This window comes from Lithobates pipiens, unplaced genomic scaffold (genome assembly GCF_037356315.1).
Source record: "Lithobates pipiens isolate NorthernLeopardFrog02 unplaced genomic scaffold, aLitPip1_a1.2 Scaffold_25, whole genome shotgun sequence".
In the NCBI taxonomy this organism is placed as follows: domain Eukaryota; kingdom Metazoa; phylum Chordata; class Amphibia; order Anura; family Ranidae; genus Lithobates; species Lithobates pipiens.
The window spans coordinates 203,980,078-204,003,195 of record NW_027507787.1 but is presented as its reverse complement, the minus strand read 5'-3'; the positions used below and the strand labels follow the sequence as shown (position 1 = coordinate 204,003,195).

Genomic DNA, 23,118 nt, shown 5'->3' with positions numbered 1-23,118 from the left:
AAATATTTGACACCCTTCAGATTTTGTCAGCATGTCCACTTACAAAGAAATTAAATGTCTATAAGTGTTTTTTAAATGATAGAAACGGAATATCAAACAAAAAGCCAGAAAAAACACATGGTACAAATGTTATAAATTGAGTTGTAGATCAGTGCGTACAATAAGTATTTGATCCCCAAGCAAAATATGACTTAGTACTTGGTAGAGAAATACTTGTTGGCAAGCACAGAGGTAAGACGTTTCTTCAGGTTTGCACACATCTCAGGAGGGATTTTGGTACACTTTTCTTTACAGATTGTCAGGGCTGGGCTTAGCCCTTCCTTCTGAGCTGGCCGCTCAGCTGTCGGCTAATTTGCCAGCTCCTATCTCTCCACAGTGACTCACCTGTTGATGATATCCTGCTCGTCACTCCTAGCTACTTAAGCCATCCAGTCCAGATGATCTCTGTCTTCACCTTGGTCACATCTCTAGAGACGCTCTCCTATGTTCCGTTAAAGACTTGCTTGGCTGACATTCCTTCTGGCTCCAGATCCTGCTTGCTGTTCTACTACGTTGTTCTCTGGCTACCTGATGTTTTGGCTTGTCTGACTATCCGTTTTGGTTCCTGAACTCTAGCTATATTTTGACTACGTTTACTCTGTTTACCTTTTTTTATTATTATTAACAAGTGTGATTTAACTGTACTTCTGTCTCAGTCTGATTCATAGTTTCTGACACAGATCTTCTCTAAATCCTTAAGTTTCTTGGCTGTCGCTTGGTAACTCAAAGTTTCAGCTTCCTCTATACATTTTCTATAGGATTAAGATCTGGAGATTGGCAAGGCCACTTCGTGACCTTAATGTGCTTCTTCTTGAGCCAATCCTTTGTTGCCTAGGCGGTATGTTTTGGGTCATTGTCATGCTGGAAGATCTATCCATAACTCATCTTCAGTGTTCTGGCTAAGGGAAAAAGTTTCTCATTCAAGATTTTACAATACTTGGCTCCGTCCACTGGTCCCTCAATGCAGCAAAGTCAGTCTGTACCTTTAGCAGAGAAACAACCCCAAAGCACAATGTTTCCACCTCCGTGCTTGACTGTAGGGAAGGTGTTCTTAGGGTCATAGTCAGCATTTTTCTTCCTCCAAACAAGGCGAGTCGAGTTAATGCCAAAGGGCTAAATTTTGGTCTCATCTGACCACAAAACCTTCTCCCAATCCTTCTCTGAATCATTGAGATGTTCATTGTTAAACTTCAGACGGGCCTGTAAATGTGACTTCTTGAGGAGGGGGACCTTGCTGACAATGGCGGCATATTGTGTTAACAATGGTTTGTTTGGTGACTGTGGTCCCCACTGCCTTGAGTTTATTCACAAGCTCCTCTGGTGTAGTTCTGCGCTGATCTCTCACTTTTCCCATGATCATCCTTACCCCATGCAGCAGAATTTTGCATTGAGCTCCAGACTGAGGGCGATTGATGGTTATTTCGTATTTCTTCCATTTGTGAAAAATCACTCCAACAGGTGTCTCCTTCTCACCAAACTTCTTGCTGATTGTCTTGTACCCCAGTCCATCCTTGTGCAGGTCTATAATCTTGTCTTTGACGTCCTTTTGACAGCTTTTTGGTCTTGCCCATGATGGTGGATTTGAATGGAAGAAAGAGATTTTGTGAAAAGGTGTCTTTTATACACATAACAAGTTGTTGTTAAGAGCACCTTCTTAAATTGACAGGACTAATCTGTGCACGACATGAGCACAAACCGTAGCCAGTCTGTAGGAGCGAGAAGCATTGTTGGTTGGTGGGGGATCAAATTCATATTTTACTCACTGAACTGCAACTCAATTTATAACATTTGTACAACCGTAGGCCGATTACAAGCCTCAACACCATTTCTAAGATCATGGAGAAAGCTGTAGTACATCAGCTACAACTTCACCTGGATACTCACAAACTCCTGGACCCGCTGCAATCAGGCTTCCGTCCGGGTCATGGAACACAAACAGCTCTCCTCAAGATTTGGGATGACGCCCTCGAAGCAGCAGATGACGGAGAGCCGTGTTTCCTCGTACTGCTAGACCTAAGTGCAGCGTTTGATACAGTAGATCACAATACTCTACTCGTCCGCCTCACAGAAGTAGCCGGAGTCCAAGACATAGATCTCCAATGGTTCGCGTCCTTCCTAGGAAATCGGTCACAGACAGTGAAACTAGGAAAATTCCTCTCCGAAACTCGGGCAGTCACCTGCGGAGTCCCTCAAGGCTCTCCGTTGTCACCCGTTCTCTTCAACATTTACATTCGCCCACTCCTTCAAATCATCAGATGCTCAGATCTCTGCTTCCACTCTTACGCTGACGACACGCAACTTTATTTCCGGATCAATGGAAAAAAAGATCACCAACAACAACTTGAAAACTGCCTCAAATCAATAGAGGACTGGATGACCACCAACTCCCTCCAGCTGAACCAATCAAAGACAGAGCTTCTTATCTTACACCCAAATCATAAGCCCGCAACCAAAACCTCCTGGTCTCCACCAACCGTCTTTGGGCAGACTATCTCCCCAAAGACCAAAGTGAAGAGTCTCAGGGTTATTTTAGATGCACAAATGTCAATGGATGCGCAAATAGGATCTGTAGTCAGTGGATCTCACCATCTGCTGCGCATGCTTCGCAGACTCACCCCTTTTATCCCAAAGAATGACAAAGCAGTGGTAGTTGGAACAATCATTAATTCACGACTAGACTACGCAAACTCGCTTTACATAGGATTACCACAATATCAACTTGCGCGATTACAACTGATCCAAAACACGGCGGCAAGGCTGATAACAGGAAAAAAACCCTGGGAATCCATCTCTCCTTCGCTGAGGAGCTTACATTGGCTAACCGTAAAAAATCGGATCACGTTCAAGACCCTTTGCCTCACCCACAAATGCGTGCATAGAGAAGCTCCGCAATACCTAATGGAGAAAATAAATCATTACACACCAAACCGCAGTCTTCGATCAGCCAACAAAAACCTCCTCCTCGTGCCCAAAGCCCGGTATAAATCCAAGGGTGATCGGAGATTCGCTGTCCAAGGGCCTCGGCTATGGAATGCTCTACCAATCAACATCCGCCTGGAAGAAAATCACCTGGCTTTTAGGAAAAAACTCAAGACCTTCCTCTTTTAGCAGATGATCAAAGCTCGCCACAGCGCCTAGAGGCGATTCAGTTCGCATTGTGCGCTATACAAGTATTTCATTCATTCATTCATTTGTATCATGTGTTTTTTCTGTATTTTTGGTTAGTATTTTGTCTCTAGCATTTAAAATGCACCTATGGCAAAAATTATAGACTTTTAACTTCTTTGTGAATGGGCAAACTTACAAAACCTGCAGGATATCAAATAATTATTTACCTCACTGTATATATTATACATTCACACCAGTCCCTGCTCTCAAGGAGCTTACACTCTAAGATCCCTAACACACATTCATAGATAAATTAGGGACAATGTAGACAGGATCCAAATATTTTAACATCATGTCTTTGGAGTGTGGGGGGAAGCCCAATATTCATGACTCAGTGATTGGCTGAATGGGCGTGGCCATAACTATTTGACTGGGAGCCCTATTTGGGTGCTGGAGGCAGCCCAGAGCTACTGATAGGACAGTATTACATGGTCTGCAGCCACAATTTTGGTATATAAAATAGATTAGCTGTAAGATTCCTATAGATATTACAGGAGGATCTCACATTGTCTCCTCAATAAGAAATTCAGCATGCACGTCCACTGTAGGCCAGCAAAATCTCATAGACTTTATTGAGCAGTACACATGCCGGTTCAGAGGCTGTGTATGACCTGTTTGCGTTTTGCTGTGTGTCTTCTGACACAGCGTGTTTTTTTAAGGGGCATTTGATGTGCACACAAAGTAGGTTAGAAACAGCCTATTCTTCACAAATGCTGCATTTTCTGCTTAAATGCAGCTGTATGTGTTCAAATGGAAAACCCAATGTGTGACTAGAACACCTATAAGCAGTGCATAGATGACTTAATTTTCTTTCCTTCCATCTATAATCGCTAGATTCCTCCATCCATACAGTCAGTGTTGCTGGGGGAATGCAACCTCCAGCACTATTGTGTTCTGCTGGGGAAGGGGGTACGGGGAGCCTTCCTGGCTGGTAGAGCACAACGACTACTGCTAGCAGTATTAGCCACTGAGAGTAATCGAATATAAAAAAATCAGACAAATGGATGTACCTAAGTTGATTGATAAATTGTCTTGGGTACAATCAGCCTGTCCATACATGGATTGAATCTTGGCCAGTCCCTGCTGAACTGGCTGAATTTCGATCCATTTATGGCCATACATAATACAATTTTATTGTAAATAGTCCTTTAGTTTTACCAAAAACCATATAATATGAGGTCAAACCTAAACAACACTTTCAATTTGTATCCAATCAGGCAAGTTCTTGCACTACATAGTTTAAGGTAAATCTAAAGGAAAAATTGCATAGAAAATCTATGAGAAAATTGTATAATGTATGGCCAGCCTTAGGTTCTTTATGCTGACTGGCTAGATGACGTGCAGGGAATTTTTGGTTTTGCTTACAGTATTGCCCTGGCCACGTTCTCCTCTTCTGAGCAGGTAACACTTTTTTCTTTTCAAAGATGGTTACAAAGTACACATAGAAATGTTATCACACATCATTTACAATAATATAAACTTTGAAAAAGAAGAAACTTAATAATAATATGTAGAACACAGATGACATGCTGGGCTGTTCCAGTCATATCTGCCTGTGTCACTCCCATTATAATGGAGTATTTCCACTAACTACTCAAGATACTTGTATGTGCATACAGGAGAGGAATGGTTAATGAAGCTGCATCTGTATATAATATACATGACAATCAGTGGCACATTTACCAGCTCAATAGCCTGTAAAAGCTCTTTAACAGCTGAACACAAGTAAATTGTGTTACAAAGGTGCCCCGTGGGGCCGCGCTGGCCTCATTCACACGCGGGATGTGTTTTCTAACTGCTTTCCCTTCAATCTGCTCCACGAGGACCTTCTGCATTAAACAAGTCCTAACTCGCCTGCAGAGCAGCAGTTTAATCCTTGCTGCGCACTCCCCTGTGGCATCACTCGCAGTACGGCCCTGCAAGGTGTAATCTGCGTGTAAAGCAGCACAGCTGTGAGGAATCGGCCTGTGCCCATGTGTGGCGTAACAGAAAGAAAACTTTATGTTTGATGTATTCATTCCCCAATGTTGATTACCGCTGCAGAGATGGGGTGTAGATCACGTAAGCACAGGTAAGCCATGTGTCCAAGGCTCAGAATACTCCTATCAAAATCCAACAACTACTGCAAACAACTATTAGGATTTACTCTGAATTCTTTGTCATCAGTGCTCTGTACATACATCTCTCTCAATCAGAAGATAACCTGGGACATTTCATTTAAATAACGCATGTGCCACAAAGTACAGATAACAGCCCATCAAAATCAGGGGCCCCTGACTCTAGCAGGAGGCCAAAACAGGAAAAATACAGAACCTCTCTGATTTCTGAGGGCGGGTGGTGCTGTTGAGGAACACCTGATCTGAGTAAATTGGACTCGAATGATCTCCTGAGATCTACCATATGTTTACTGAAGAAGTAAGGTGCTGTACTCTGATGTAGGTGAGTATTCCAATGTCATGTGGAAGAGGACAAGGAGTATAGTGTCTGAGTGTGCTGTTTGCACAAAAATGTTTTGTGGATTCAATACTAAGTGGAGTGATGCTTTAAAATTATTTGACTCCATGAAAGGAGGGGATGCGATAGAGCCCAGCCGGCACTCACGGCTGGGTAGAGGAGCTTGGGACTTGGAGAACCACTTGAGATGTGTAAGTGACAGTCCAGAGAAATTATGATTTTGGTTTACCTGTAAAATTATTTTCTTGGAATAAATCACAGGACACAGGGCACTTCATATTCATTATTACTTAGGTTATGCTGCCACCTTCAGGTGAATGGACACTGGACATAAAAGACCAGAATTCTTCACCTATGCATAACCCCTCCCAGCTCCGCTAAGCCTCAGTTTTGTAGCAAGCAAAGACGAACAGTCAAAGAGAGGAGGGATCTCTGTGTCTTGTGATGTACTCTAAGAAAAAGGTTTTACAGTTAAACCAAAAAACCTGATTTCCTAATCATACATCACAGGACACCAGAACTCCTAAAGTACAACTATAGGCAAAACTTTTTTTTTCCATTTTGGATAGAGCAAGGGAGGGTTACACACCCGGCAGATTTATGTTCACCAACTATCCTGTTCCATAGCAAACAGGAAGTGAGAGGAAATCTCTGCAAATAAACTGATTTTTTTTTGGGGGGGGGGGGGGCCCAGGTCACCAGAACTAGTGTCCCCATTTGAAGATTTCCCCTATATTACTTTTCTGGGGACAACCCAGCATTTAGGATTCTCTTTTAATCTCAATGATAATGGTAAACAGGACAAATAGAGAGGTGAATCTCCTGAACAGGGGTGAACACAGCAATAAGAACTAACAGGTGTCCTAATCCCTCGCCCTCTTTTTGCCTTTAGTTATACTTTAATGTTCATTACTACTTGTCATCACTACTTGGATGCGCCAAAGCACTAAAACATGAAGGGTAGGCAACACAGCATCGAGGCCCAAAACCCAAAACAGAATAGAAGAAAAACACTACTACAGAGCTGCCTGCAGTATCTTTTTTCCAAAACTGGAGTCCGCATCAGCGTGAACATCTACCTGGTAGAACTTAGTAAACATGGGAAGAGAAGACCAACTAGCAGCCTTACAAACCTAAACAGCAGAAGCTTGATGCTGAATCGCCCAGGAAGCACTGATACTCCTGGTGGGCCATGATAGGGAAAGGAGGGAGCTTGCCCTTGATACCATAGCCTCACAATTCTACCTTACCTACCCAGAACTCACAATTCTACCTTAAAATGGTAAATCAAGAAAACACCTGACCCTTCCAATGGTCCGTGTGTAAAACAAATAGGGATTCAGACTGTTGAGACAAAGCCATAGACTTCAGATAAATTCAAACAAGTTGAAGAACATCCAAAGAGTGGAGCACCTTTTTTTAAAGTGATTCTAAAGGAAAAAAAATAAACATGTCATACTTACCTGCTCTGTGCAATGGTTTTGCATAAAGAAGGCCTGATCCTCCTCTTCTAGGGTCCCCCACTGATGCTCCTGGCTCCCCCCCCCCCCAAGTGCCCCCATAGGAATTCACTTGCTATGAGGGGCACACACAGTCTCTGTCTGTCCATTGAGAGACAGGCTAAGCTCTCTTCTATATAAAATAAAAAGGAAAAAAGTAGAGGGAGGCGGGAACTATATCATAAGCCTCCTGATGTGCAAAAGGGTTTTACCCCCACCCAGAGGATAGAAAGCTATACCTTCAAGAAAAAGAAAAAAGGAATCATGAAGAAGAAAGTAAGCCCTGCCCCAGGGAATCCAAGGCCAGCACCGGTGGGCTCGCCAGAATTTCCTATAGGTCAAAAAAGTGGAAAGCAAGCTCGTCGCTGGAAACTGGTCCAACCAGGGTTGCCAAATCTTAAATGTGAAATGTGCCCCTAGTGTCCGCGAGTATCACCATAAGCTTCTCGTTCGTCTCGTACCATGCACCCGTCACTTCATCTCCTCAAAAGAGAGGAGAGGTGTTTCCCATACCCTCGCAGTGGTTTGTTTAGTAGTCATACAAATGTGTGCTGGCAAGACACTTTCTCATTTTGTTAACTCCAAGATAGGCTATGAAGTAGAGCTTCCCACCTGTCCTTATATAAATTAGAATGAAAGAGCGTATTGACCAAAGCATACACCCGAATCCACAGCCTTTTAGCTTTGAGGCATGTCCATCATAAGTGCTTCATATCGCCCAGATCAGAAAAGCCCCAATAACACAACACAGGGTATGTAGGAAGGTATTTTGCAATTCTCACTGTGGTGTAATACCATTTAGATATAACTTTGAACAAATTCTGTAGGCCTATGATGTTACAGGAAGAATGAAAAAGGGCCTCTCACATCTTGGGTCAGTTCTCAGGGGATTAAAGGGCACCAAAATCTTGCTCCCGCCTTGAGCAGTAGGAGGGGGATGAAGTGTTAGCGGCTCCCAAGATAGAAGAATAAAGTAACAAAACTAGGCCTTGAGTAGTCGGATGAGTACTGCATCTGGTTTCAAATGCAGTCGAAGGTCAGGAACTATCATAATTTCTAACCAGGAAGTCTAGGAAATGGCGAATTTGGATATAGCGGTAGCTCTCTCGGTCATGGGCCTCATAAGTCTCCTGAAGCTGCTGACAGGTGTATACACCTCTAGTCCTGGGAAAAGAATGGACCATTGTAAGGCCTTTAGAGTGCCACCACTGAATGCTATGGAGGTCATCCAACCCTGAAGGAAACCATGGGCAGTTGAAGACTTCCAGAAGAGGTAATTGAGTTGAAAATAGCCCAACGGAAACTAGTCCCATATTGCGAACGCATAAGACAAAATGGGGTTTAAAGGTTTAGGACAAAATTGAGCTGGCCATAAAAGTGATGATAGAATAGCATGACCAAGGCATAAAGAGAAAAAAAGGGTGGAAAATACAGGCATTTACACGATCATCACTACAGTTTACGGCATGTAGGTTGAAGAGATCCAATGTCTTCAAGTCTTGTCAAATTGTTTCACATTGCTCTAAGCTCATGTTAGGTTATAACGGGGCAAATTAGTGTTAGTTAAGGAAAGCCGTTTGGCATAGGAAGGGGCTATAGTCTGTTTCCACCTAAGGTGGATACGTTTCTTAGAATGAAAGAGTCTGAGAAGTTTCTTAGTGGACGCGCAGGGCAACTGATCCTTCAATAAGCCAAGCAGACATTGTAGAATTATATATATTGATTGGGGACTGCTGACATGCATTACATAAATACAGTATTCACACACCAAAAATTAAAAATGCAGCCACAGGACCACATTGTACAGCATAGGGCAGTAGGCTTAAGGTTGAGATTATAAAGCATAGCTGGTATATAGTAGACTTTATGGAACAGTCTGAGTGGCAGTACTCTATCTCTTATCAAAATCACATACAGATCTTTAAATTCAGAGTAATTACACTGACCATCGGGTGAGAATATGGTTTCCCAGCTCTGGAGGTTGATTTAGTAGCCTGACCTGTCAAACATGAGGATTTCATACATTTATGACAGTTGTATCAACATGAATAACGAATGCCCCAGACTGGACCTCAAAATAACGATCCAGCAGATTATTACCTGGTTGTACCCTGCGTGTCGCTCCTCCAAACTCTCTCTCTGCTGACTCAGCAGTGACAGCTCTTGTGTCAGTTCCTCCAGGGTGGTCAGAAAGCTTTGTGTCTGAGAAAGAAACACAGCTCACATCACCTACCAGAAAATTCACTATACAAGGAAGAGAATATACATTGTTGTGTGGCAGTTAGATCGGCCTAAAACATAAATTACATAGATTGGGGTCTGCTTGGTCAAGCAAAAACCATTTGCAGAGTACTGTAACCCATATCAACTAATCAGATTTATTGTTCTGCCAGCAGTCAGCGTAAATAGCTGCTAAAGAACAGGCTATGGATATTGCTGTGTTAGGGCCTGACCAGCACGGAAACCAGAAGTGACGTTGTGCGCTCCACCGCGCTCTGTCTTCTACCCGGAAGTTTAACACAGTGTCTGCAAGGAACAGCACACTTCCAGCGGATGGCTGGAGATGGTGATAGCGCCCTCTATTGTAATTCTTTATGCTTGTTGATTGCATTTTAAATGTAAGCAGCTAGGATTAAAGCGGGAGTCCGCTGGGACTCCGCGTTTTTTTATTTTTTTTAAAAGCCAGCAGCTACAAATACTGCAGCTGCTGACTTTTAAAATAGTGACACTTACCTGTCCAGCGCGCCCGCGATGTCGGCACCCGAAGCCGATCTGTAGATCGTTTCTCGGGTGCTGCCGCCGCCATCTTGGGTATGGGAATCAGGAAATGGAGCCTTTCGGCTTAATTTCCCGGTTCCCTACTGCGCATGCGCGAGCCGCGCTGCGCAATAAGGACGGTCCCCGCTGCCTCTGGGATCTGTGTTTTCCCAGCAGGCAGCGGGGCACTTGCGGAAAGGGGCGGGCACTTGCGGAAAGGGGCGTAATCTACGCCCCTTTCTGCAGAGAGCTATCCCGGAAGTGGGTGAAGTTACCTGGATTATCCAGGTAACTGCACCCCCCTCCCCCCTGAAAGGTGCCAATTGTGGCACTGGAGGGGGGGAGGATTCCGATGAGCGGAAGGTCCATTTTAGGGTGGACCTCCGCTTTAAGGGGGGTTTCTGCTGTATGGGTATGTTGCATTATAATAAACAGGATTACGCTATGTACATCTATCCTTATGTTTTATGATACAATCGGAGTACCTATACCAGTGGACCTTCTGGATAAGTGGGGTGTCAGCACAGAGGGGTGTTTGGACACTGATACAAGGCTCTTTTTCTAGCGGCGTCTGGTGAGTTTGTACTCCAGAGGGGTGTGTGCTTCACGAGGTGGATAATTGCATTCTTAATCTGGTGGAAGGTGCACACTAAGAGAAAAGTGACTGTGAATTATCTGAACTGTCCACATATCCATCTACTACATAAAGACTGTTGGCCGTGGTGTTTGCCATTGCCCTATGGTTTCATTACCATCAATTTTTTATTTCTATTTTCGTTTTAGCGCTGTTTTAGTATTTATCTGATGCAAGGAGGACTTTAGCTTTGGTTATACTACTGTAATACTTTATTTATATTTATTTAAACAGCTGCTTAGTCTCATTTTATGTTTTGATTTCATCTCTATTTTATATTGGTAATTTTATATGTTTATTTATCTATAATTTTTATTTTTAATGTCTGAGACATCGACATATGATATCGAATAGTTCAACACATCTACCTGCTGCTGGCACTGTAGGATTGAGGTGGCGCTGAGTGGGTGACCCATAGGCCATAGTTATACCTCATTTATTTATTGCTGTGTATATAGTACCTCTTCATGCAGCTGTGGTTGAAAGCCTCTGTTTCCCGATTTGCTACTTTGTCTTTCTAAAAAGTCATCAAAGTCTGCAGGAAAAAAAAAATCGAAACTGGATACAAGATCTGGATCGGAAAGTACAACCCCAATTCTATAAAAGTTGGGACGCTGTGTAAAATCTACATAAACACAGAATGCAATGATTTGCAAATCTCATAAACCCATATTCTATCCACAATAGAAAATAAAAACAAATCAAACGTTTAACCACTTGACCACTGGGCACTTAAACACCCTTAATAACCAGACCAATTTTCAGCTTTTGGTGCTCTCACATTTTGAATGACAATTACTCAGTCATGCAACACTGGACCTATATGAAATTTTTGTCCTTTTTTTCACACAAATAGAGCTTTCTTTTGGTGGTATTTAATCACCTCTCAGTTTTTTATTTTTTGTGCTATAAAAGAAAAAAGACCGAAAATTCTGCGAAAAAATTAATTTTTCTTCGTTTCTGTTATAAAATTTAGCAGATTAGTAAATTTTTTCTTCATAAATTTTGGCCAAAATTTATACTACTACATATCTTTGGTAAAAATAAGTACAAATTGGTGGATATTATTTGGTCTTTGTGAAAGTTATAGAGTCCACAAGCTATGGTGCCAATATCTGAAAATTGATCACACCTGAGGGACTGACGGCCTATTTCAATTCTTGAGACCCTAACATGCCAGAAAAGTACAAATACCCCCCAAATGACCCCTTTTTGGAAAGAAGACATTCCAATGTATTTAGTAAGAGGCATGATGAGTTTTTTGAAGTTGTCATTTTTTCCCACAATTCTTTGCAAAATCAAGATTTTTTTTCCTTTTTTTTTTTTTCACACAAAATTGTCATATTATCAGGTTATTTCTCACACACAGCATATGCATACCACAAATTACACCCCAAAACACATTCTGCTATTACTCCCGAGTACGGCGATACCACATGTGTGAGACTTTTACACAGTGTGGCCACATACAGAGGCCCAACATGCAGGGAGCGCCATCAGGCGTTCTGGAGCACCCAGGACAATTCTGACATTTCTCTCCTACATGAAAAAATCATCATTTATTTGCTAGAAAATTACAGAGAACCCCAAAACATTATATATTTTTTTTTTAGCAAAGACCCTGGAGAATACAATGGTGGTCGTTGCTAATTTTTATCTCACACGGTATTTGCGCAGCAATTTTTCGAACGCGTTTTTTTGGGGGAAAAAACAGTTTTGTGCTAAAAAAAAACAAAAAAAAACAGTAAAGTTAGCCCAATTTTTGCATAAAGTGAAAGATGAAGTTATGCTGAGTAAATAGATATCGAACACTATCACTCTTCAAAATTGCACATGCCAGTGGAATGGCGCCAAACGTCGCTACTTAAAAAATCCCCATAGGCGACGCTTTAAATTTTTTTTACTGGTTACATGTTTTGAGTTGCAGAGGAGGTCTAGGGCTAGAATTATTGCTCTCGCTCTAACGTTCGCGGCGATACCTCACATGTGTGGTTTGAACACCGTTTTCATATGTGGGCGGGGCTTACGTATGCGTTCGCTTCTGCATGCGAGCACATGGGGACAGGGGCACTTTAAATTTTTTTTTTTTTATTGTTCATTTTACTTTATTTATTTTAGTTTGAAATTTGTTTCCCCAAAAATAAATTTTTGATCACTTTTATTCCTATTACAAGGAATGTAAACATCCCTTGTAATAGGAATATGGGGTGACAGGTCCTCTTTACAGTGAAATCTGGGGGTCAATATGACCCCACATCTCACCTCTAGGCTGGGAAGCCTGAAATAAAAAATAAAAAAAAGTTGGTAGAAGCACCGGAGGGCGGTGAGGGGTGGGGGGGCGTCTATGGCTGGGTATTGCAGGGTATCACCGTGTATGGCTGGGTATCTCCGAGTATGGCTGGGTATGGCAATTTATGGCAGGGTATTGCAGGGGTATTGGCGGGGTATTGCAGAGTATTGGGGGGTATTGCAGAGTATTGGGGGGTACTGCAGAGTAATGGCGGGTACTGCAGAGTAATGGGGGGTACTGCAGAGTAATGGCAGGGTACTGCAGAGTAATGGGGGGTACTGCAGAGTAATGGGGGGTACTGCAGAGTATTGGGGGGTACTGCAGAGTAATGGCAGGGTACTGCAGAGTATTGGGGGTACTGCAGAGTAATGGCGGGGTACTGCAGAGTAATGGCGGGGTACTGCAGAGTAATGGGGGGTACTGCAGAGTATTGGGGGGAATTGCAGAGCATTGGGGGGAATTGCAGAGTATTGGGGGGAATTGCAGAGTATTGGGGGGTATTGCAGAGTATTGGGGGGTACTGCAGAGTAATGGCGGGTACTGCAGAGTATTGGCGGGTACTGCAGAGTATTGGCAGGGTACTGCAGAGTAATGGGGGGTACTGCAGAGTATTGGGGGGTACTGCAGAGTAATGGCAGGGTACTGCAGAGTATTGGGGGGTACTGCAGAGTAATGGCGGGTACTGCAGAGTATTGGGGGGTACTGCAGAGTATTGGGGGTACTGCAGAGTAATGGGGGGTACTGCAGAGTAATGGCAGGGTACTGCAGAGTAATGGGGGGTACTGCAGAGTAATGGCAGGGTACTGCAGAATATTGCAGGGTATTGCAGAGTATTGGCAGGGAATTGAGGGGTTAAATTCGGTGAGCAGCGATGTGGGCACTGCAGATGCAGCCCACATCGCTGCTGACACCGATCTCTTTCCCCTCCGCTGTACCGATCGGTACAGAGAGGGGGAGGGAGGAACCGGCGTCATAACATGACGCCGGTTTGTTTACAAGTGATCACTCCGTCATTTGACGGAGCGATCACGTGGTAAACGGCCGCGACGAGCGGCCGTTTACCGTGATCCGTGATGCGGTCACGGATGATCTCGTGTGCGTGCCCCAGGGGGCGCGCGAGAGCAGAATTCTGAAAGGCCGTTAATTAACGGCCTCTCAGAGTTAAACAACTGCCCTGAAGCCGTTAATCGGCAATGGGCGGTTGTTAAGTGGTTAAACTGAGAAAATGCACCATTTTAAGAGAAAATAAGGTCGTTTTAAAATTTAAGGCGGCAACACATCTCAAAACAAGTTGGGACAGGGCAACAAAAAGATGGCAGTAACTGGTACTAGCAAACAAGAGCTGGAAGAACATTTCGCAACTAATTACGTTAATTGGCAACAGGTCAGAAACATGATTGGGTGTAAAAAAGCTTCTTAGAGATTCGGAGTGTCTCAGAAGTAAAGATGGGCAGAAGTTCACCAATCTGTGTAAGCTGCATCAAAAAATCATTGAACAACTGTAGAATAATGTTCCTCAAATTAAAATTGCAAAGACTTTAAATATATCATCATCTAGTTCATAAAATTGTTAAATAATTGTTCTGAGAATCTGGAAAAATCTCTGTGCACAAGGGATAGGGCCGAAATGCAATATTTAAAGCCCATGATCTTCAGGCCCTCACACAGCTCTGCATTAAAAAAGTTATGATTCAGTGTAAAGTGATTTCAAAGGCAGAAGTTTTCTAACCTTAATGCATTCAATGCATTAAGGTAAAAAAACCTTCTTTGTAAAGCTCCCCCTTTCCAGCCCCACCCTCAGACTTACTTCTCCCTTCTCACAGTCACAGGGCAGGTTGATAGCAGCCATTGGCTCCTGCTGCTGTCAATCAAATACTGTGATGAGGAATCAGGCAGTGGGGCAGAGCTTCTCTGTCTATGTCTATGGACACGGGCAGAAAAGCTCTGGATCAAGCCCACAGGTGTGCCACAATAGGAAGTGGCTTCCTATGATGGCACACTGAGAAGAGGAAGAGCCAAGAGCGCCGGCGGGGGACCCTAGAAGCGGAGGATCGGGGAAAGCTCTGTGCAAAGGTTTTTAAAAAAGAATAAAAGGCTAGTGGTCTCTGAAAGAAATCAGAATCAACACACCCTGTATCGGGTAGATAGAAGACCCTCCGTATAATGATCGCACACCACAAAATGGATGGAAGAGCAGGAGACCACCATATGAACACAAGGAAAATAGGGGACCACCATATGAACCATATGGGCAACATGGAAGAAGTCCAGTCCATGAATATGGACATGGAGAAAGAAGAGGTCTACTGCAGAAAACCCATCGTCCTTATGAACATAGTCCAATACCGACATACAACTACAATGCCCCCTTGAGAAATCAACATGAAGAAGAGATATGACAGACTATAATCGTTTCTTTTTAGACAGAGGCAGGGAAAATTACTCATCGAGGAACATAGACGAAACAAGGGGTACAAGAAGAAGCCCAGAAAGAAGAGAGGATGTAGATCAGGGAAGAAACAACAAAAAAAAAAGGGAATAAAAGGAGAGGGCATCTTTAATCTAAGTGGCCAACCACTCACACACAAGGAGATTGGGGTACTGGACAAAGGGTTGAAATATGCACCCACAAAGAATTTAGACAAATTTCAAACCTATATAGGTATTTAAAAATATATCAGAAAGCTAAACATCAAGAATTATATTGCAGGAAATCCGATTAAATCCAGACCAACAACAGGAAATTAGGAAAATTTACATAGCACATTGAGAAACAAATCTATTTTTAACTCCCCTGTTAAAGATAATAAACATATTGAGGTTTTTAAAAAAGTAGTTTTACAGGAATTAAAAGACTTGAAGATTAAGAAAAAGGAAGAAACAAGTTATATAAAATGTGGCAATCGGAAACTCACAAAGAGGAAAGACCTGGTCATTCGACCAGCAGATAAGGGCAGTATAATGAAAGTATGAACAAACTATTGGAAGATGAAAGTTCATACAGCCGACTACTTTGCAATCCCATGTTCAAGTGCAGAAAAGCACTTGAACAAGTAGTCCATCTGGGTCTAAAATGAATATACTTAACAAAAAAGCCATATTTCTAATACCAGACTCCTGTCGCACACCAATTTTATATTCATTGCAGAAGATACACAAAGATAAAGTAAATCCACCTCCTAGGCCAATAGTGAACGTAATAGATTCACTTACAGCCAAAATGGGCCAATATATTGACAATTATTTGCAACCAGCTGTACAAAACACCAGAGCCTATCTAAGGGACCCCAAACATATGGTGAATACCAAAGAAGGCGTATCCAAGAAGAAGGTCCCTGGATTATGGCTATGGCTGACGTATGGTCACTATACACCAAAATATTCCATCACCAAGCCTGTGAAGCTGTCAAATGGGGCCTAAGGGCACATACTACGTTACCTTGCATTCAAAGGGAAATACGTTATTAAATGTTTGGACTTCTGCCTGAAGAATAGTTATTTCTGGTACAATCGGAACTATTATCATGAACAAACAGGAGTTGCCATGGGAGCAAAATTTGCTCCCAGCGTGGCAGGCCAGGCCAGTGGGAAGAGGAAAATGTCTTTAAGAATACACATGGAGAACCAGCGATATACAAAAGATATATCGATGACATTTTTATCCTGAAAAATCTCAATAAATACGATAGAAACCTCAAATTGTCCTGGGATATTAGCGAGAATTTATAATTTCTCGACTAGGAAATTATACAAGAAGAACACAAATTAATGTCAAAAACACATTTTAAAAACGTAGACAGAAACAGTTATCTCCAATTAGAAAGTTGTCACCATAGAAACTGGCTCTACAACATTCCTAAAAGCCAACTAATGCGCCTGAGGCGTAACTGTACCAACAAAAAAGTGACTTTCTGGCCCAGGCTGAAAATATGGGACATAGATTTATCAAGAAAGGCTATGATAACCAATTTGTAAAAAGAAAAATAACAGAAGTAGCCAAGATGAATCGCAATGAATTGATCAAAGACAGAAAGAAACGGGAGTTACGAACAGACACAGTACCAATTATCTTTGATTACAATATAAAATATAGAAAAAAATCATCAAGCGATACTGGCATATACTATAGGCTGACAGACAGCTACAAGATGTGCTACTTACCAATCCCAGATTTGTATACAAAAGAGCACCAACTCTTCAAGATAAAGTTGTAAAAAGGGTACTAAACCCACCGACAAGAGGATTAACGTTTTTCACAGGAAAAGATTTCTATCCCTGCAAACGGTGTTTTGCATGCACAAAATCCAAACGTCCAAATGAAAAGAAACACAACTTTACATCCACAAGTACAGTGAGGGAATACCTATGAGGTCAAAGACTTTATATGTTGTAACACAGAAGGGCTGTCTATGCCCTGGAATGCATCTGTGGGTTGCAATACATAGGACGTACCAAAAGACCCTTAAAAGTACGTTTCAAAGAACACGTCCAAAATATCCTTAAAGCATAGGATAAGCACAGTGTATTGAAACATTTCCTCCTATGCCACAACAAAGATCCCACTCACCTAAAATTCTGGGGAATAGAACCATACAATAAACACTGATTGGGAAGTCCTAAAGTGAGGACTCTCAGCCAGTTAGAGTCAAAATGGATTTTTATATTGGATACTTTTTTACCCCGAGGCCTCAATATTGAATTTGTTTCCTTAGTGATTTTTAATATTTTAATACCCGTATTTGTTTATATATAAGATTTGCGTCTCAGTGTGCCACTTCCGCTCTTAAAGTTGCCTGATACCCCCATCCCTCTATCACCATATATTTTAGCAAAATATACCTTCATTTGCTTATTGTTGTCTACTTTAATTCTAATATTACCCAGATACTATCTATCCTATATAATGTAGTATGAATAAACTATCTCTGCATTATCTGTTGACGTCAGTTTTGGTGTCCCCCTCACCACAATATCCAAAGTCCATAGTGCCGTTATTCTGTGATATAAGTAAAGCTGTATTATACTTTTCCTAGAATGGCACTCAGTGTAGATTGCCAGTATTTTAGATTTCCTATAATGTTTTTATTTATTTTTTTAATGTTTCTGCTCGCCTTTTAAGTATTTCATCTAATGTCTCAAATAAAATTTCTCCATGCAAATGTTCCTCTAGTAGCGGGCTACTAGAAAATGCCAGCGATATCTGTTATGTAAAAAATCCATCCAAACATGGCAGCTACTATACTTCTCTATCATCGAGCCACAAGAAAATTGCTGCCCATTAGACTTAATGCTCCAAACCATTTAAAGACATTTCCAGTGCCAGTCTTTAGCCCCTGATTAAGCACATACAGAAGGCACTCTGATGCAGCACTTCATTCCACAACTTGCTAAACTCTTCTGCAAAACGGACGAAACGGGCATTATGGTGGTGTTTAATAGTACCAGTAATATAGAAGTTTCCTATGCTCAGACATATGATAAAGGAGACCTCAGAAACTTACCAAAGTCCTGGACCTGTGGAGCACTCTGCAGCAGTATACAAAGATTTGGACAGCACTGAAAGCAGAGCCCAATGCCTGAAGGTCACATTCCATATGCCTTTGGGCATACTCACAAAGTGAGTTTGGGCTACCCCAGAGGCTGTGCCAAGGCACTAGACCTGGAGAGAGCGCCATACAGCAAACTAACACAAGGGTCTGTAAAGTGTCACAAGCAGAGTCCAGAACCTCACATTTCAGGATAGCCTCACATTCGGTCGAGCGGGCCTGCCCTGTGTGCCAGCCTCCAAAGCTATAGCTCAGGAAACACCAACCTGGATAGATGCAGAAAGCTAAGCTCAGCTTCATGCAAATCAATTCTTGATTAAAGTAGAAAGATCTTAAGATTAAAATAAAGAAACAAAAAAAACCCAAACAAATAAAAAGTAGAGAAAAGATGCCCATTCTGCCATTCTGGGACACACTTGTAACAAAATTAAGCATGATGAGAATGGGAGGGGTTAATAGCTTTTTTTTTTGTTAGTGTCCAATTCCTCCTGTAGGTAGCTTTAAAATCCAGTTAGGTCAGCATAACTGAATCCTGTGACACTTAATGAACAAGAAAGAAGTGGGTTAGTCATTAACTTTTGAGAGTTTAAGAAAATACATTCTTCCTCCAAGGACACTAGCAAAAAATGGAGGTATGCTGGTAGTATAGGAGTTTTATTAGACTGCCCTGCAGTTTTTTGTTTGGCAGTGTCCGATCCTCCTATACGCTGCAGCATAACCCATGGGTTAACCACTTCCCATCCCGCCGAATATCATATGATGTCCGCAGATGTAAACACACAGATCCACATCCTGTCAGGTGTGAGGAAACCGATCATGTGTTCCCAGTGCAGAGGAGCACTGATCGGCCTCCTCCCCTTTTGAGTCCCCGCCCCCTACAGTTAGAATCACTCCCTAGGTAACACAATTAACCCCTTCATCGCCCCAAGTGTAAACCCCTTCCCTGCCAGTGACATTTATACAGTAATCAATGCATTTGTATAGCACTGATTGTTGTATAAATGTGAATGGTCCCAAAATGGTGTCAAAAGTGTCCGATATGTCCGCTGCAATGTCACAGTCACGATAAAAATTGCAGATCGTTGCCATTACTAGTAAAAAAAAAAATAATAATAAAAATGCCATAAAACCATCCCCTATGTAGAAGGATACATATCGGCCTAAAGTAAAGGGAAAAATTATTATTTTTTTTTAAAAATTGGGATATTTAATTATAGCAAAAAGTAATAAAGTATTGTTTTTTTTCAAACTTGTCGCTCTTCTTTTGTTTATAGCGCAAAAAATAAAAACCGCAGAGATAATCATATAATACCAAAAGAAAGCTCTATTTGAACGAAAAAAATCTAAAAATGTAATTTGGATACAGTGTTGTATGACCGCTCAATTGTTATTCAAATTGCGACAGTGCTGAAAACTGAAAATTGGCTTGGGCAGAAAGAGGGTGAAAATGCACTGTATTGATGTGGTTAAAGACTTCCTGTGTCCCTCAATAAACAAGAAAGTGTCAGGAGCGTCTAGCGCTCCTGCTCCTCAATCCAGAATCCTGGTTTTGGCTATGGCATTCTCCATGTCTTTGTCCACCTGCAAGGTGATTGATGTGGTCAGTCTCTGGGTGGAAACCAAACCTGTTACAAGCGAGCCAAGCCTACAGTCTCGTGCTTGTGATAGAGAGTGATATGTGTGTAATTCCTGATCAAGCCCCCTGTCTGTCTGCCTTGCTCTGCTAGTTTGGATTTTCCTATGTATGACCTAGAACCGGATATTGGACTATTCCCAGAACTCAACCTGACTTTTACCTGGGCTATCATAGAACCTATCTGCCTGTCTGCCAACCGCAACTACCTGTTTGCTTTTCTCAGTTCGCATCTGCCCTGGCATGGTGACCAGGCACTATAGCATTGTGTATAAGTCGTGGGGGCACTGAGTACCGGTAGGCCTGCTTGTTTTATGGGAAAGGGGGCTGCTATAGGTGAAGAACACAGTAGCCATTTATGGTGCCTGACCGCCTGCATTAGGGTAGACATGACAGAAAGGAATTAAAATATGATACATTTGCTGCATGAGTAACATGACATCTGTGTCTTGGCTTATGGAATCAGATTTACTGTACATATTTCACAGAAATAGCCACATCCTAGTCCCCATACCAGTTCCTGGGTTCCTAGGACAGACCAAGGCTGGTACCTGATCATCTGCCACAGGGAAGCCAAATCCAACAGGAAACCAGTGATGGTGGGAATGTATAAATGTAACGTCACACTGTATGTTTAGTAAGTTGGTCTCACCATCCATGACGGTATTCCGGACATGGAGAAGCTGCTGGTACATGTGTCTGCTGGTCTGCAGATATGATGACACAAATGTCTGCAAAATTGTAAAAGGCTTATTAGACAAATATCAAGACATAAATCTACGGGTTAAGAGAGGGAGGATCTAAAATATATAACAGACATAGTGTTAAATGTGTCAGAGATATCACTAAGACAATAATCGCACTAACCGATGAGATCGCCGTCCGGTTTGCAGGAACCTTCCCTGGTGCTGATAAGATGTTCTGCTTCAACCGGGTCATTGGAGACTGGAAAGCTTAAAAACAGGACAATGTTTCTATTTCCAGTCTGTAGGTTCAGTATGAGGGTGAAGAAAATACATGAGGCTATATTACCAATCTGCAGACCTCTACACCCTTACCTTGTTGCAAGGCCTGGTAGGATGCAGTGTATTCCTTCATCTCCTGTATGTGATCACGGCAAAAATTGAGCTGACTCTGAAGATCAGTCAAGGACTGGCTATATGTCTGTCTCTCCATTTCTAGCTGTCTGTTCAGAGCCTGGATCACCAAATCCAATCTGCACACAAGGAGCAACTCTATAATGCCCATAAATAAGTATTGAAAAAAGTACTCCGACAGGGATCTGTTCAAATAATATACAATACTGGTACCAGCATCCCAAAAGGAAATATAAAACACAAAAAGTTTGGAGGTAAGGGACTTTTGCGGCACCAAATATTGGAAGAAAAATAAGAAAAAGGTGTTCTAAATAAAAAATGATACAAATTTATTTCATATACATTACACAAAATATAAAAAATAGTCAAACATTTAATACAATTCCTTATGGTCTATAGTTGACACCTATTGCCTAAACGCAGGTGACAATCTCTTTAAGAAAAATCAATGTACAAGAAAAACGCATCAAAGTTGTTGTTTTGTTATTTATTAATAATTTGTAACTTTGATGCGTTTTTCTTGTGCATTGATTTTTCTTTTTATGTATAGTTTAAAGAGTAACATATTTGCTGTTCTGTGATATGAATATCTCTACTCCCTTGTTCCTGAAGAAGCCGATCATGGCAAAACATGTTGAACGTACTGGGATGGAACCTCTTTTGGTCCTTAAAGAGAATGTCTCCTGTGTTTAGACAATAGGTGTCAATTATAGACCATAGGGAATTGTATTAAATGTTTGACTATTTTTTATATTTTGTGTAATGTATATGAAATAAATTTGTATAATTTTTTTTTTAGAACACCTTTTCTTATTTTTCTTCCAATATTTGGTGCCGCAAAAGTCCCTCACCTCCAAACTTTTTGTGGCCCATAAATAAGTACTATCTATGCTAAACATGCCCCCCCCCCCTTATCAATACTGAGCAGGACCCCCCCCCATTATACATACTAAACATGATACCTCCATTACCTGTGCTGAACTTGCTCTCATAATACCAACACTGAACATTACCCCCGATTAACTGCACCAAATAAGACCTCCCCCTCAGTTAGCTATACTAATCATGAACCCCATTACCAATACTGAATGTGACCCCCCATTACTTAAACATGACACCCTATTACCTAAACTCAACATGACCACCATTACCAAACTCAACATGATCTTGCATTACCAATACTCAACACGATCCCCCAATATCCAACCATAACCCACCTCATAAACCGATCATTCCACAAAGGGATTGTTCCCAGCATCCTCAAACAAGGCATCGTCAAACCTCTACTCAAGAAACCAAACCTGGACCCTCAGGATCCAAACAACCGTAGGCCGATTACAAGCCTCAACACTATTTCTAAGATCATGGAGAAAGCTGTAGTACATCAGCTACAACGTCACCTGGATACTCACAAACTCCTGGACCCGCTGCAATCAGGCTTCCGCCCGGGTCATGGAACAGAAACAGCTCTCCTCAAGATTTGGGATGACGCCCTCGAAGCAGCAGATGACGGAGAGCCGTGTCTCCTCGTACTGCTAGACCTAAGTGCAGCGTTTGATACAGTAGATCACAATACTCTACTCGTCCGCCTCACAGAAGTAGCCGGAGTCCAAGACATAGATCTCCAATGGTTCGCGTCCTTCCTAGGAAATCGGTCACAGACAGTGAAACTAGGAAAATTCCTCTCCGAAACTCGGGCAGTCACCTGCGGAGTCCTTCAAGGCTCTCCGTTGTCACCCGTTCTCTTCAACATTTACATTCGCCCACTCCTTCAAATCATCAGATGCTCAGATCTCTGCTTCCACTCTTACGCTGACGACACGCAACTTTATTTCCGGATCAATGGAAAAAAAGATCACCAACAACAACTTGAAAACTGCCTCAAATCAATAGAGGACTGGATGACCACCAACTCCCTCCAGCTGAACCAATCAAAGACAGAGCTTCTTATCTTACACCCAAATCATAAGCCCGCAACCAAAACCTCCTGGTCTCCACCAA

At 42.0% G+C, this 23,118-nt stretch overlaps 1 protein-coding gene across 1 annotated transcript in view; it reads right to left on the bottom strand.

The window, feature by feature from the left end:
- The window catches only part of LOC143930833 (uncharacterized), a 156,025-nt gene that overhangs the window by 86,433 nt on the left and 46,474 nt on the right, over positions 1-23,118 (bottom strand). The window contains exons 7-11 of the mRNA XM_077455452.1: positions 21,079-21,236; positions 20,888-20,973; positions 20,673-20,751; positions 11,013-11,086; positions 9,261-9,362 (exon numbers count right to left, since the gene is read on the bottom strand). Coding sequence (XP_077311578.1) covers positions 9,261-9,362; positions 11,013-11,086; positions 20,673-20,751; positions 20,888-20,973; positions 21,079-21,236 — 499 coding nt within the window. The remainder of the gene's footprint in view (positions 1-9,260; positions 9,363-11,012; positions 11,087-20,672; positions 20,752-20,887; positions 20,974-21,078; positions 21,237-23,118) is intronic.